The sequence below is a fragment of the Argopecten irradians genome, chromosome 10, assembly GCF_041381155.1.
Source record: "Argopecten irradians isolate NY chromosome 10, Ai_NY, whole genome shotgun sequence".
Classification (NCBI taxonomy): Eukaryota; Metazoa; Mollusca; class Bivalvia; order Pectinida; family Pectinidae; genus Argopecten; species Argopecten irradians.
This window is the reverse complement of record NC_091143.1, coordinates 11,912,210-11,928,439: the sequence shown is the minus strand read 5'-3', so window position 1 is coordinate 11,928,439 and position 16,230 is coordinate 11,912,210. Positions and strand designations below refer to the sequence as shown.

Below are 16,230 nucleotides of genomic sequence, written 5' to 3'. Positions count from 1 at the left end.
CCTGGTATGGTGGGATTGAAAGGGCCAGTAACATAATCGCAATAGGTTGAGGACAAGGTGATTTTTTTTCGGTCTACCGGTTTATCCTTCATCAGATTAATTTAAAAAAAAAATTTCACCCCCTAAAAGTACTGAAAATATGGGACTTTTTTTAAATCGTCACATGATTAAACAACTTACCATAACTCTCAACTCTTAAATAGGCCACAGCGATAAACACCATCAAGGTACAAAAATTTGTATAAATATCAAGAAAGATATATAAACCTAGGCCACAGCGACATACTATCAAGGTCAACAGTATCACTTTTGTTGTACCAAATCACAATACAATACCTGTTCAACAAGAACAAACAATTGACAGTCTACCGTCAAAAGGGGTATGCCCACACCCTTTACAGGGACAACACAGCAAACACGCTAACACGATCCGAATTGAAAGTACATATTTAAAACAAAGCTTCTTTCTCGAGAAATTCAATAATTCTCCAATTGTCTAATTTAGAAATATTGTCAATGTATACTGATTGTTTATGAAGCTTTTTTGCAAATTTGTTAAATATTATGATGTCAATATTGTTCCATTGTCAAGCTCGGACGCCCAGGTCTCATAAACACTCTACCAATCAGTTGCATCATTACCTGTATCACTTGAGTTGTACCTAAAAATCCCAGCTCAGTCTTATATTGTCAGGGTCTGATGTCCAGTTTTCCTTGAAATCCATTTTTCCGTTTCCCTCGACACCCATGATTCCCTTCCAGAACTATGATTAAAAGCTATTTGCCGAATTACATTGTAATAGATGAGGTAATACCTGCGCGCAACGGGTTTGAAAAATCAATATATCAAAAATCGTAAATGGAAACATCAAAACTGAAAAAGATGGGTGTTTTAAATCAGCGTTGTGAAACATTCACCAGAAAGGGCAATTTCTGTTTGATTGTAAACGTGATATTGCATGTTACAACCAACTGGATACAAAAAGAACAACAAAAGACAAATAGAAGGCGGTCATTTCACTTTTAATATCCTATCAATCGAGACCATTTATACATTGAACATCATACACTTTGACGTAACACTACACAAAGCTATAATCTTTATCACATGTACGTATTTATTCTTGGTTATAGCTCCGAGTGAAAAACAACTTTCCTTTACATTATTAAAATCACAATCCTCTAGCAAATATCGAGAACATATCCACTGACATACGAACACTCTCAAATCTAGATTGCATAATGTCAAACAATTTATTTTCGCGTGCGGTTGAATTTCGCGGGTGATGAGGATATGCGAAAAGTTATTGTCGCGAATTCAAATATAGGCATTATAGGATCGAATGCTTTTCAAACGCGAAATGAATTTGTCGCGAAAAAGTCGTATTGTACGAAAACGCGTAATGAATTCACCACGAAAATCAATTGGTTTACACTAAGTTCATGAGAAAGTAGCAAAAGTGAATCAATGAAGTAAAATGCTGAATATCAATAGAATAATAGTGACATGAAATTCTAGAAATGTACACATTAATACAAAATATTTGTACTGAACAAATTGAAATGATTCGAAGAAAACGTTCTAAAACTGGATAGAGCTCGACAGTTCTCAGTGAGAAATCTTGATAGGTTACCATATTTTACAGGAGTAATCTAAAGAAAACGTACTGTTTATATAGTCTAAAATTGGAGTCGACGTTGCTGAGAAATCTTGATACATGTAGGTTTCAGAATATGTTTATGCCCATTTCTTTATTTTACCATTATTCAGACCATCACTCGAAACATGTTCATGATGAAATACTGTGTTTGTTTTCCACACCAACGTAGATACATGTCAATCGAATTTGTTTGTTTTCGTAGTTAAAACTGCATGTATTTCCCCCATGTGTTACATATTAAGACAGTTCTGTACAAAGTATAGCATTATGATTATGTAAACCTACAAGGAGGAGGAAAATTAACGTTTTTAGATTCAACAATGCCAGTTTCAGCTCATGCTGTCATACTATCATTTTGATGTATAAATATGTTATGATTTGGAAAGATAATGAAACGCATAAAGCTGACCTGTGAAAATCTCGAATTCAGCCATTCGCTGAAAAAGTCAAGTTTACGTCATACCATTATATAAACATAATGGGATAGTTTAAATTAGCACATATCCAAGCGTTTAGACTAATATTACTGATACATTCAGATTCCTATTTTACTTCATCATTCATCAAACCTTTAATGTAAAACAAATGTTTCCAAAGCTTATATTTCAAACACATTCATGCAAATAGAGAAGGCTTTAATTGGTAATTTAAAATGACCGATGGATTCTACTTAAATTAATATTGATGATCGACGTCAGCTTGCAGGAAAACAAGAGTTATCAAGAGTTCTTCATAAAACAAGCTCCTTTCTCTAAAGATGCTCCACCGCCGACAGAGCATAAATGACACTGATCATTTGATCTGTAATTGGTGTTTAATTGTGTATATTTTAATTGTGTATATATATGTCTAATTAAAACAAAAAATAATATAAAATAATTCGTTAAGCTTTTGGTACATGCGCAATCAGTACTTCATTCCACATAGGACATAGTGCCATGAGATTTTTTCGGGATGCAATTAATTGTTTTTAATATTTTTATATTGACGTAAAATTAGAAGCTCAAACTTTTCAGTGTTGGTAATGGTGTAAAGTGAGTAACTTTTGTAACAGAAGACAACTACTCAATCGTCTGCTGCTGTTTTTGATAGATAAAACATACCATTTGTCAGCGATGGAGCATCTTTAATTGGATACCGTTGCAATTTAAGAATAAAAAACCCTGCTTAAAGCTAGGTTCGTAAATTAACTTTGAATATTTGATGTGGTATTCTGAACATTTCACAATTAACCTTGTACCAATTCACAGAAAAACAGTTCTGACAATTTTCTGTTACACAATATTTCATTAAATCTAATGAAACATGATTTCACAAATCCTTCAAAAATACATTAAAATAACATTTTACACATGAGATTCAGTAATAAATTACATCTATATTTATGTTATTTTAATATAAATAGCCAACCCAAACCCATCAAATCTAATACCCGTATAATTCTTATGTCTGGTAAGACAAAGTGAGATATTGTAAACATAACTTACTACCGTTAACTTGTAATAAATGTTAAATCTCAAGTGCTTAAAAAATGATTTATAAAAAAATACAACTTATGCCACATTCGAGGATATACATTAACATAAACAAAAACATTTTTTTCCATTTTCAAATTATTGGCTATAAGCACCCGTGCTGACAAAATATTTTCGTTTTGATTTATGCACGTAGTTTAATGTATTAGGGTCTGAGGTCTGTAAACAAAACACATTATACTGTAAGCCAACTTACTTTCGCGTGTTATTTATGTTCGCGTATTTAGCGAGCGATAAGTGATCACTAAGATAAATCACCTCGAAATGGTTCCAACCACAAGTAAAGTGAAACCATAAGAATCCAGATCGCGAAATGAAATCGTCGTGAATAAGGCGTTCGTTAGATAAGTCGCCTCGAAAATATGTTGGGTTACAGTATACGAATTAATGCTAGGTTTACACTATGTTCCCGGCGACCACGGTAGCCCCGTTTGTCCGAAACGTGGTGCACCGTGGAATTTTGGCTATTTTTGCAACTGTATTCAAGTTGAGCTAGGTCTTGTGAAGTTTTGCCACGGTCTTTTACGGATTACGTGGTGGACCGTGGATATACGGGAAAGTGCTGTTCCCGGAGGTTAAAGGAACACTACGGCTTGAGCACGGTCTATCAAGGATACCACTACGTTCTCTCTAGGCCTGTTACGATCTGATGAGGTCTGCTACGTTTTACACGTTTTGATCGGACTCCAATACGTTTTTCACGGTCCGCCAAGGCTTACTAGGATGAAAGTCTGATGCCGGGCTTTTTGGAGCAAATGAAACAATATTTATTGCCGAAAATGTCATTTCAAACACGTTTTAATTACAAAATCTACGCAAATATTTTTTTTTCTGTACTCATTTAATCTGCCTTTTGCAATAATAGCTTTGGTGTAATTCGAGGGTTTAAATGTGTTTGATAATGACTATTCCTATTTATTAATACAAATAGTTTAATGAAGTAGCAAATATGTACCAGGCCAGGCAATGATACCCTTATCATATTTTGCTTGCAACGTAAGACCGTAATAAGACGTAACAAGCCGTATGACGTCGGACTTTCAACCGCAACAAGTCGTAAGAAGCCTTGTCAGAACGCATCAAAACGGTTTTCATCCACTTTGGCTTGCCGTAAAAACCTTGACAAAACTGGACAAAACGGCACGAAACGTGCAGCCAATCTGCAGCAACCTTGGTCAAACGTGGAAAAAACGCTACAGAACGTCACAAAACTTGAAATTACCGTGAGATTCTGGGGAACGTGCTTGCTGCCCGTTCTACCACGGACCGTCTTGAAGTTCTGTTACGGCCTCGTACGCACTGTTACGTTTTGTTACGTCAATCCCGTTTTATTACGTCCTGTGGCGTTCACCATCTGTACCGTGACTGCCGTGGCAAATTTTTTGACAGTTTAAAAATCTGGCACGGCATCCACGGTAATCACGATCGCTCACGTTTATCTATCACGTCCTTCTGCGTTGTCTCACGTTGTCTCGCGGTCACCACGTTTTGTCCACGGTGGCCTGAAACGGGGCTGCCGTGGCCGCCGGGAACATAGTGTAAACCTAGCATAAGCACCTTTACAATATGCTTGCACCTTGCAAAATGTTCTTGTACTTATCAGTAAGGTTAAAGGTACAGAACATTATATATCCTTTAGCTAAAACCTTTTAAAGATAGTACCAACAATTTAACCTCTTCAAAAAGATTTTGATAATTACCAGTTTGAGCGGTTTAATTCTGGAAAAATTGAGTTCCTACGAAATTAAAACTGCGGAATTCAACGGCATGAGATATCAGTTTATGTAATTATCTGTGGCTTCATTTCAAAAGTAAAATTTCGAGACATCCCAAATGCAAGATAGCAAATTATCCTATCTTCAATATGTTATTTAGTATAAAGCCGGACTGCAAGATATGCTAGCTTCAAATTCAATCAACAACTGTAATCATGATCAATAAATAAGTATTGATAGTGATGATTTCAACAGATATTTATATATAAGCAACATTTAAACACAATAATTTCAGACGATATCTTATTTCAATATAGTACAATAACCGACGGAAAATACCGTGTCTAAGAGAAACAACAAATCTACATTGTATAATCAAAACAGGATAAAATAGGAACTTAATACTCAAGGGAGACTAAAATCTAGCACCTTAATTAACAAAGAGAGGGGGAGACCAAATGAAGAGGACTACAAAATGTAAAGCTTTTTAAAAGGAAGTGATGCTACACAAAGCGACAAAATTTGAAATTTGGTTGCATTTAACCTTAAAAGCCGAACCTTATGACAAATTTATGTTCTGAACTGTGTCGCTATTTCAATGACTTTAATCGTAACAGACTAGACAAAAAACGTAATGGGCAACTTATCAATAAATCTGATATATATTATCTAACAAAAACATTATACGAGCGCATTGTCGGAAGATAATGCATTGAGTGTGTAAAGAACTCCTTAACAAATGTTTTAGAGACCAAGACTGGAAAATGTTTCTTTCCTAGTTATATACATAAAAAAATCCCAAAAAAACCCAAAACAACAAAACGAAAACAAATTTTTATGACCATGTCGCAGACCCACGATACTCGTTATACCGTTTGTATGTACCGCTGGTTAGAGCAGACGTACACTAGGACAATGTAGATTTTTTCTCTACAATAGTGATGTCTTTGACTGAGATTTCAGAGTTGGCTTTTCTCGTGGTACTGTTATGTATTTTCAAATATGCCGACGCCCAGTATGGAAGCGGTATGAGTCCCGATTCTTGTTGGTAAACAACAATGGCCTCAGACACGAGCGAATAACACTACATCCTTTAAGATAACTCAACGAACATAACTAATAGCACACAAACACCAAAGCATCATACTTTGGCTCGTGCGAAAAGGCGAAAAAAGCACTAAATTTATGGAACTAAAATAACAAGTTCTAACAAACCTTATTGATTACACTGTGTATTCCCGTAAACCTACGGTTTGGAAATTTGCAAATAATTAATGATGCCAGGTGCCATATTACTGAATCGTATTTCCTTGGTTGTTATTGTTTAAAATATTTTCGAAAGTAATGGCGGTCAAATATCGGCATTTTTGGGTCAAAACCAGTGTCAAAAGGCTATTTCTCAAACAATTCTTTGAAATAATGTTTTTTGGATAAATTGATGATTTTCCCGTTGCATTCGTTTTCCTATTTTGCATTACAAAAGCAATCACAGTGTATTCAATAAAGTTGAAGACAGTTTTAAAAGACGGACACGGAAACTTGAAAAAGTAGTATACAAAAAAAAAAAAACAAAAAAAAAAAAAACAAAAAAAAAAAAAAAAAAACCCAAACCACTGACATCTTTCCAGGATGTGTTTGATGTTGCAACCAGGCATTGAGTTACAAATTATCATTAGTCAAGACTTTAAGGTACACAATTAAACTTTCGCAATTCCGTTAATGTAACAATTGATATAAAACCAACTAAGTGCAAACATTACTACAACGTAAACACATTTTGAAAATCATTTCGCTTATGCAAAAACAAAATATAAGTGAAATTTATATGATTTATCTAATCGTTGATTAAATATAATAATAATTTGGCCTATTAAAAACAAATGTAATTACGTTCCTCTATCATTAGTGATACAAATGAGTAAACTGTAATTACTAGCATGTGTTTACGCATTACCTATATTTCGTGTATCCATTTGTTATACAACCTGATGCAATGCCATGACTTCAAAGTTATTAAAATATCAAATAATATTACGCCCATGCAGTAGAATAGTATAATGTATTATAAAAGCCAAGTAAAGCCATGCTTTATACACCTTGAAAAAACATTACTCTGATATTACAACCACAGGGGGTTGAAGTTCTTTCAATAGTATAAATAATAATATATAAGGGTATATTTCTATATATTTATGCTATATATTTTTGACAGAAAGTCGAGCTCATGTGTTACAACCAAACATTACATTCATAATCATCATACGTAATCTTCTGATTTGTCGAACACATTATCATTTCTTCCTATTTATTTAAAACCACCATGCAGCATTGTACTTAATTTATCATTTACATAAACTGTCTTTATATTTACAAAATAATTTCAAAGTTAACATAATTTTTATTATCATTTCTAGCTGAAAATGTTAAATTGGATAGTATCATTTGAAACCATTGATCATTTTATCATTTGTCTTACAGGAAGTAAAATAAATAAAATTTACCTCTCACCACAGGTAAATATTTTGGAGATCTAATCATTATATGGCTACATGCCTCTCACATCTTAGGTATATGTACTGAGACGAAGGTATCAAGCAATTTAAATAAAATCAAAAGATATAATCATCAACACAAATAGATGGTATTTTTGTAACAAATATATCACAACAAAAGATCTTATGAACACAACTAATCAATGCTTTCTATCTCAAGAACATTATACTTACATAAGATTTTTTCCAATTAATTTATGAAATGAAATGCTTACCATGGCCCCATTCGACAAAGTAAATTATTTCAAAATGTTAAAATCATCTAAAAGCTAAAGTGCTTTCAGACTTGGAAATGACAATATTATGCTTCATATTAAACAATCTCTTCCCATTATATTCATGTTAATAATTTCTTGTATACATTGAATAAAATAATGTTAAACGAATCTCTTTTCGACAACAGAACAAATCTAGGAACTGATATGACGTCAAATAAATAAATATCAGATCACTTGTACGTAAAATTTTGCTTTCTAGTACATCACATTTTGATTAATCCATTATTTGAATTGAATTATCATTGGGCGTTAGATGATATGAAAGAAAACTCCCTGAAATTATGTTTGTCAAAGCTCACAATGGAGAAGTCTCTAACTTCGTGTCTTTGCATGGGGACGAACAGGCACCGTCACTAACTATATTATACTCCTCTGGGTCGGGTAAGAATGGTATGTATTTGAGAATGAAATGTTTTCTCCATGCCTTGGGGAACAGAGGCTCATAAACATCTATAGATTCTTCATACAACTCTTCTCTGGCTTGGTGGGGATCGTCTGTAGATTTATTCTTAACGATGTTTTGCCATGCAGTGATTCCTCGTTCTTCTTTGGTGGCTGCGGAAAGATATTAGATCAAAACTTGTTTTCAATAATGTGTCTTACAACTGTAGGGAAAAAACATAAACCTCTCTGTGAATAGCCCAACTAGCCAGTAACTAATTTTTTGAAGATGCAAAAGAAATGTCAAGAAATTGACATATCTCAGCTGATGGTTCCAGGAAAATAGAACTTTACATTCCGTAGATATCTGAATTCATTTTAACGATCATTTGTAGCGAAAATGTTACACATTCAATATGTTACACATTCTATAGGTCTTAAATGATACAAAAGACTAAATCCTACAGGTGTCCGCCATGCACGTTCACTGCCAATATTAAACTTTCATGGTTCGATATAATTTCTTTTGGCCTAAATAACATTTGTGCCTAGTTTCATGCTTTTATCATAATGTGCACAATTTGGCAATACTTCTGCACTTGTCTGCTCCACTATAAGACTGGTTTAATGAATCTAGACTGTAACCGCAATAAAGATTTAATTACAACCAGAATAAATGATACAACGATAGAATCTGCTAAATGTTAGTGGTAGTCGGAACACAAGGGCATTTGTTGACATTTACTGCCACGAATGTTATTTCGATGGTAATCTGGTGAATAAAATCCATCGCCGACAAAGCATAAATGATATTCATCAGTTGAACAATAATTGGTGTTTGATAATGTATATACATGTATATGTCTCATTAACACAAAAAATAATAAAAAAATACTTTATTTCGCCTTTGGTGCATGCGCAAACAGTACTTCCTTCCATATAGGATATAGTGACACGGAATGTTTTCGGGATGCAATTAATTATTTTTCATATTTTTAACTTGAAGTTAAATTAGAAGCTCAAACTTTTCAATGGTGGTAATGGTGTAAAGTAAGTAACTTTTGTAATTGAAGAAAAATACTAAATTGTCTGTTGATGTTTTTGATAATGAAAAAATACCATTTGTCAGCGGTGGAGTATCTTTAATATTATAAACCAGGTAATTGTACTCATGGCCACTTTGGTTGCCTTGCTACCGATCTATCGATGACGAAGAAAGTTATTTTTACACACAAATCGGTGGACGAACTTAACTTGAGATTAACAGAAGGCAATCTGTGTAAGACACTGGAAAAAGCTAGACTTTGTCTATTTTAAGCCTCACCATTTGCTTCCACGATAAGTTAGATGACACAATTAACATGATGTAACTGTATACAGTGTGGTATATTTTTAATCTGAACATATAATTGATCAAAACTGAAATAAAAACGAAACCCAAAAATGACATGACATGCGTATCATATTATGTAATACATTTATATTCTACATCATTACGATTGGATTTTGATTTGATTTATGATGTAGTAAATCTTCTTTATTTTATGCATTACATGAAAGACGAAATCATAATAAATAGGTTAAACACCCTTTTTAATAAAATTAATTTCTCAAATATGATAAAATTAGTCAATGCAACATTTGCTGCATTTGGGTGTTTAAGACGGCAAAACGGATAACAAATTCGGAATCAGTAATCTGGATTTGACTTGTTTACAAAATTAGCACCAAGGGTTATCGATTATTTAATCGAGCGGAATGATGCGAACTATTTCAGAGATTGAAATAGACGTACATACACGTCACTGCCAATTATTACCTGGAATGGTGTTGTCAAGGAAACAGGCTAACACGGCTCCCGCAAAATTGGCGTTGCCAAGGATCACCCTAAGTACGCGGTCGGTGTCAGAATGGCCTGGAAGGAAAAATAGTTATAAAATACAAACACCAGTGTCAGAATGGCCTGGAAGGAAAAATAGTTATAAAACACCACATACATTCTATGTGAACATAGTTGTCCAGTCGTCGGTTAGGTGAGAAAAGGCTTTACACGAATCCTCAACTTGCATTTATTAAACCATCTTTTTATTCAATGATAGATGATTCATATTAATCTTTGTAATGCAATGGTTCAATACTGAAAATACCCTTTCATAAAATTTAGCGCTGTACACGAATTATGCGCTTAAAACACATCACGAAAAGTGCTTAAAAATAAAAGCACCGCTAAAATGAGTACAGTAGCTCAAGTACATTTTACCTGTATTGATTCCATCCGGATTATGCTCCACCCAGTACGGCACCATCAAACCGAATAATATAGAGGTTCCGATGATAGCGATGTTCCGAGTGGAGGTGAGACTTACATATTGAAGATTCGATAAAACCACACCTATAAACATTCCGAACATGACGACTAGAGCGCCCCCTAGAACGGGGTAAGGAATGGTGATGAAGACGGCGGAGAATTTCCCAATCAGGCCAAAAGCGATGTAGATAATTCCGGTAAGAAGGAAAACCTGTCTACTTCCAACCTGTGAACGAAGATTGAAATACAAAACCAAAATGTAATGGCCAATTCATCTGTCAGTGAACTTCATTTAGGTTGTTCGTTGATTACTTGTAACATTCAGTAGAGAGCTAAAGTTAAGGAAAAACAATTTCGCGAGATACATTTTCCCGTATAATTTCGCGAGAACTCGAACGTCAATTTAAATGTTTCACGATAATTGTATATATGAATACACGATTGACAGTGAGAGCTGTTTAATCGCGAATTTACGTACATAATAGCACGCAATGCCCATCCTATTAGCTTCTTGGTCGAATATATGGTCTTACGTTAGTATAAATGGTATACTGGTGCTCAAGAATGTTCTTTAATTTAGTTTGATATATAATTAGAGAATAAACACTGCCATATAGCAGTAAAAAGTATTATTATTTGGCAATTGAATGGCGATAGCCTTGTCGGAACAAATCCTTTATTGCAAATCATATGGCGAGTATACTTAAAGGTGACAGTCTCGTGGTAATCATTTAGGGGAACAATCCGTGCTTGAGGTTTCAATTGGCAATATACAACAGTGATGACAGTTTCTGGTGGCAATAATGCGAGGAAATGTATATTTCTATGTTAGAAGAATCATACCTTTGTGATGCCAATGGCACCAACATTGCCCCCATAGGTTGACGTGGCGTGTCCACACCCGACTACCCCCGATATGAAGGTACATAGTCCCTCAACTGCGATTCCACGGTTGATTGCATGTGAGGGCGGAGGTGGGGCGTTGCACGTCTTAGCGCAGGCGTAATAATCACCAATGGAATCAAGAATGGAGATGAGGGTAGCGAGCAGGAATCCAGCAAATACACTGACGTTGAAGCTTGGAAGACCAAATTGTCCTGTTATTGATCAGATGTGAACGATAATGTTACGATTTTGACTCTTTTAGAAGCTCGTCATAACAGTCATATTACTCACCAATGCTATGTTCGTGGCTGATGCTCTACTAACTCCTATCGAAAGAATACCAGACAATTCTTTTTCTCAAAACCTTTACAGGAATAAGTCATTTTAAAATACGAATAAACGTGGATATGATACATCAGCTTTGTTTTTTTTTTAGATTTTTCATAGCAACGCCTGTGAGTCGTCTAATCAATTGCAATGGAAAAAAACCGCCATGTGTGTATACCTAGACACACAGTTATCTCTGGAATGCAGGAACTGATGTGTGGAATTTTAGGTATGGGCGTTGACGGTATAATGTAGCACAGGTAAATGAAACATTCATGTTCTAGTCTAGACATTTGACGAACATAAAAGGAAGAACACTGTTGATGAGGCAACATTTACCTGGATATGGGAAATAGAACCAGCTAGCGTTGGTGACTATGTCATGGTTGATGTCTGTCCGTGCTCTATACTGAATGTTGGTGGGGTCGTCACTGAACAGTCCACACGCTGTCAGTACCCCACTGACGGCCCAGCCGATCATTATACCAATCAGTAGCTGTAACAAATCCTCATACATTAAAACCTGCCCTAGCGACCACCTCTGTATAACGACTTCTTGTTTAAAGGTGCTCCACCGCCGACAGAGCATAAATGTTATTCATCATTTGAACGAAAATTGATGTTTTATCTTGTATATATATGTCTAGTTAACACAAAAACAATTTAAAATAATTTATTTTGCATTTGGTGCATGCGTAATCAGTACTTCATTCCATATAGGATATAGTGCCACGGACTTTTTTCGGGATGCAATTAATTATTTTTCATATTTTCAACTTGAAGTAAAATTAGAAGCTCAAACATTTCAAGGTGGTAATGGTGTAAAGTAAGTAACTTTTTGCAACCGAAGAAAAATACTAAACCGTCTGCTCCTGTTTATGATAGTGAAAATATATCATTTGTCAGCGGTGGAGCATCTTTAATAAGACAATTTTCTTGGGATTACAAATGAACGATTGAAAAATCACTTCTGCATCAATATCATTTCATAAGACCACTTGGAATCAGAAAATTGCACCTCACTATAAGACCATTTGTATAATAAGACCGCTCTCTTGGGATGACAAATAACCAATTTCAACAAAATTTCACCTGTGTATAAAGGTCACTGGGCTATCATACTTTCTTTTATTTATAAAGTAGTCTTTATAGATTTGTTTGAACTTTAACCTCAAATCTAAAATGACATTTAACTGTGGCATGCTTCTGAAGAATATGTTCCATTGACCGCAAATGGAAAAAAAACCCTTTCACATACCCATACTTTTTCCTTGCAGTCAAAATAAAATACTTTCATATTATAATGCAATGAAACTTTAACGTTCATATATGCTCAGAACGTTTTCGTGGTTTTTGACCGCCCGAGAAATACACGTGCTTTAATCGCACGAGAGAATCAGTTGGTTTACAGTACAATGTTTGAGTTGGTATTGCAAGTTATGTTTTCAGTTTTCATTTCCATTCTTATTATTTGTAATTATAACATTCCACGCAAATACTTAAAATGCTTAAAATTATACACTTAAACATCCAGACGTGATATTGCTGTATATGCTAGTAGACAACGAATAAACTTTATAATGTAACATGGATATAGTAATTTGTTGTGAAAATTATGTTTAAAATTAACGTGTTGGCATTTACATATTGTAAAGCTAATCTGTAAAAAATAAACATTACACATACTGTATTCGAACCAATACGCGCCCAGGGCGCTTGAAAATACGAAAATAAGAGACCGCTTAAGAAAACCATATTTAGACTAGCCTCTCATATAATTGTTGCACAAAGTAAGAAATAAATATATTTACAAAATAAAGCAAATAAAGGCGGCGCTAGTTAGGTTGAATACGGTAGGTGTTATCCATCACTAATGATGACATTTCGTTTTTAGTGTCGATGCCTTTTGAATATCAACCGCGTTTTATTACTAAACGTTGAGAAACATGAAACATGCCATATAAATTACCTCTAACTGCAAACATCTGCAACGAAGTCAAGCTCATATCTCTTATACATCCACGATCCACACATCAAATTACAAAAAGCATGCCAATAAAACAGTTGGATCTCACTTACAGCAAAGACTTGATGGAGAGGATATCGTATCACGTGACAGCCTCGTTTCCGCGTCCATACAGGAATAGGAAGTTTAAATCGTCCGAGGTAGAGTGACAGTAATAGAGAAATTGCTGTCGTCCTGTAATAGGAGAACCATATAAAATATCATTATAAAATAAACAACGTATATAAATATCATTATAAATAAACAACGTATATAAAATATCATTATAAATAAACATTATATAAATAATATATAATTATAAATAAACAACGTATATAAAATATCATTATAAATAAACAACGTATATAAAATATCATTATAAATAAACAACGTATATAAATATCATAAATATCAACGTATATAAAATATCATTATAAATAAACAACGTATATAAATATCATAAATAAACAACGTATATAAAATATCATTATAAATAAACAACGTATATAAATATCATAAATAAACAACGTATATAAAATATCATTATAAATAAACAACATACATACATGTATATATAAAATATCATTATAAATGACCTACATATATGATATGTCATAAAAGATAAGATAATCAAAATACCGTGAGTTACATTAAGAAGTTTTGCTGCGAGAAATCGGAGCAAGATTATCAAATTGCATAGATGTATTGGTGTTTTGTCATATTTTGATTGCATCTTTCAGTAGCACAACTGTAACAAAAGTATGATGTTCTTCCCATTTTATCTGCATCCATAATATTATTAAGACATACAACTGTATAATCATTTCATCCCTTCACAGCATGAAAATATATGTCAGCAATTGTGTTGTCTCTAAGATACCAATTTCTCGATCGACACAAAGGTTTGTTATTGACGCCTTAGGTACTTACATGATCCCTATCCCCCAGTGGACCTGTATAAAGTTGACGGCGGTTCTGGTCATGTACAGCCCTATAAGGAGGATGGTGGGTACGATAGTTACTGGTCCCACAAACCGTAACAGGAACCCCACTAATCCCGTGGCTCCTATCAGGAAGTGAATCAGCCCGGCAGTCATCAAACTACCCATCAACTGTAACAGAATGATTATAAACTCAACAAAATACACACGTACCGTATATTGCCGCGTTTGACAAAAACAAAAGAAGGGAAAAAACAACCATTGAAAAAAATCATTAACGAAAACAACCAAATTTCTTCTATAAACGGTAAAATCAAAAAAAAATCTGTCTTATTATTTCGCAGAGGAAATTTTCGCTAGGACACTATTATCTGTGAAATCGCGAAATAATATACACACGAAAGCTACCTATTTGAAATTATCCCATGTAATCCGAGGCATAGTGACAGAATATAAATTATTTTGAAGCCCTTGTATTATTGGAGGTATTTTCCATATCTGTCTTGGACAATTATTTCTTTATCAAACTACATGCTATCGTACTAGAAACCTTGCTAGGTACAAATTTTCGCGTAATTTTGCGAGCAAATTCAAACTTGAATTTATATGTTACGCGAACTTTTTTTAACGTTTATGGCAGCTTGAATGCCAGTAAGAGTCCTTGGACGCGAATGTATGAACATGTGGAAAATAACGGAGACGCTAAATATAGAAAAGGCGGAAATTAAAAGGTTAGAAAGATCCATAACTAGTTCAAATTGCAATGCTTTTAACCGCAGTCCAATAGTGATAATATGGCCCTGAATGATCAAGGCACTGTGAGGATAAGTAATGAAGATCCAGTAAATGTATATTATGATCTACCAAGGTAAAATGATACAATTCAGCCTCACTCCACCATGTGTTTATACATCTGTTACCAATGAATAGTATATAACACCGTCAATGTACATTTAAAAGACGTTAAATCACGTCTAAATGGCCATGACAACAGCTCGGGATAATTTATATCCCATGTATGGTTTACTTATATGTAATAAACATACCGATAACTAACTGAATTCATTTTATGTACCTGGGTTTACATCATTCTTGACGATCACTACACAATACTTTATGTTCATACACATGTTCAAACAAATTTGAGTTTAAAAATAGTATTAATTACTAGAACGTTCTATATTAGTAAGCACTCAAGCGGCAGCTGATTTCATAATGCGCTTTTCATGCTTTTTGCGTAGGACTGAAATATTGATCCACAAAACGGAAATATCTTTATCAAGCCTCAATCATTGGATAAAAAACAATGTTTTAAAGCCTAAATCGTTAATTTAACCAGAATATGTGGGTGCTACGCAGCAACACTCAGGGTATCAAATAAACATTGCAACTGTTGATAATTGTTCATAACGTATGTGGTATCAACTCTGTACGCAATTTGATTAGTTTTCACGGTGAATGAGGACTGAATTGCTTTTCCACAACTTATATTTACAAGTGTGACTATATAGCAATGTCGTATTTACAATGATTTCAAATATACTGGTTTGTGATCCATTATTGTAATAAACATATCATAAAGAACATATTATCGTGATTTTTAATGGTGCGACATACAGAATGTGATTTGGTGTGTGTGAGG

General features: G+C 34.1%; 1 protein-coding gene across 2 annotated transcripts in view; it reads right to left on the bottom strand.

Annotated features, from left to right (window-relative positions):
* Positions 1-1,004: 1,004 nt before the first annotated feature.
* Positions 1,005-16,230, bottom strand: part of LOC138333129 (solute carrier family 23 member 1-like) — a 64,031-nt gene continuing 48,805 nt past the window's right edge. For both annotated transcript variants that reach the window (XM_069281272.1, XM_069281273.1), the window contains exons 6-12: positions 14,578-14,759; positions 13,722-13,842; positions 11,982-12,138; positions 11,274-11,527; positions 10,383-10,656; positions 9,942-10,037; positions 1,005-8,296 (exon numbers count right to left, since the gene is read on the bottom strand). In XM_069281272.1, the coding sequence (XP_069137373.1) occupies positions 8,037-8,296; positions 9,942-10,037; positions 10,383-10,656; positions 11,274-11,527; positions 11,982-12,138; positions 13,722-13,842; positions 14,578-14,759 (1,344 nt within the window). In that variant the 3' untranslated portion in view covers positions 1,005-8,036. The remainder of the gene's footprint in view (positions 8,297-9,941; positions 10,038-10,382; positions 10,657-11,273; positions 11,528-11,981; positions 12,139-13,721; positions 13,843-14,577; positions 14,760-16,230) is intronic.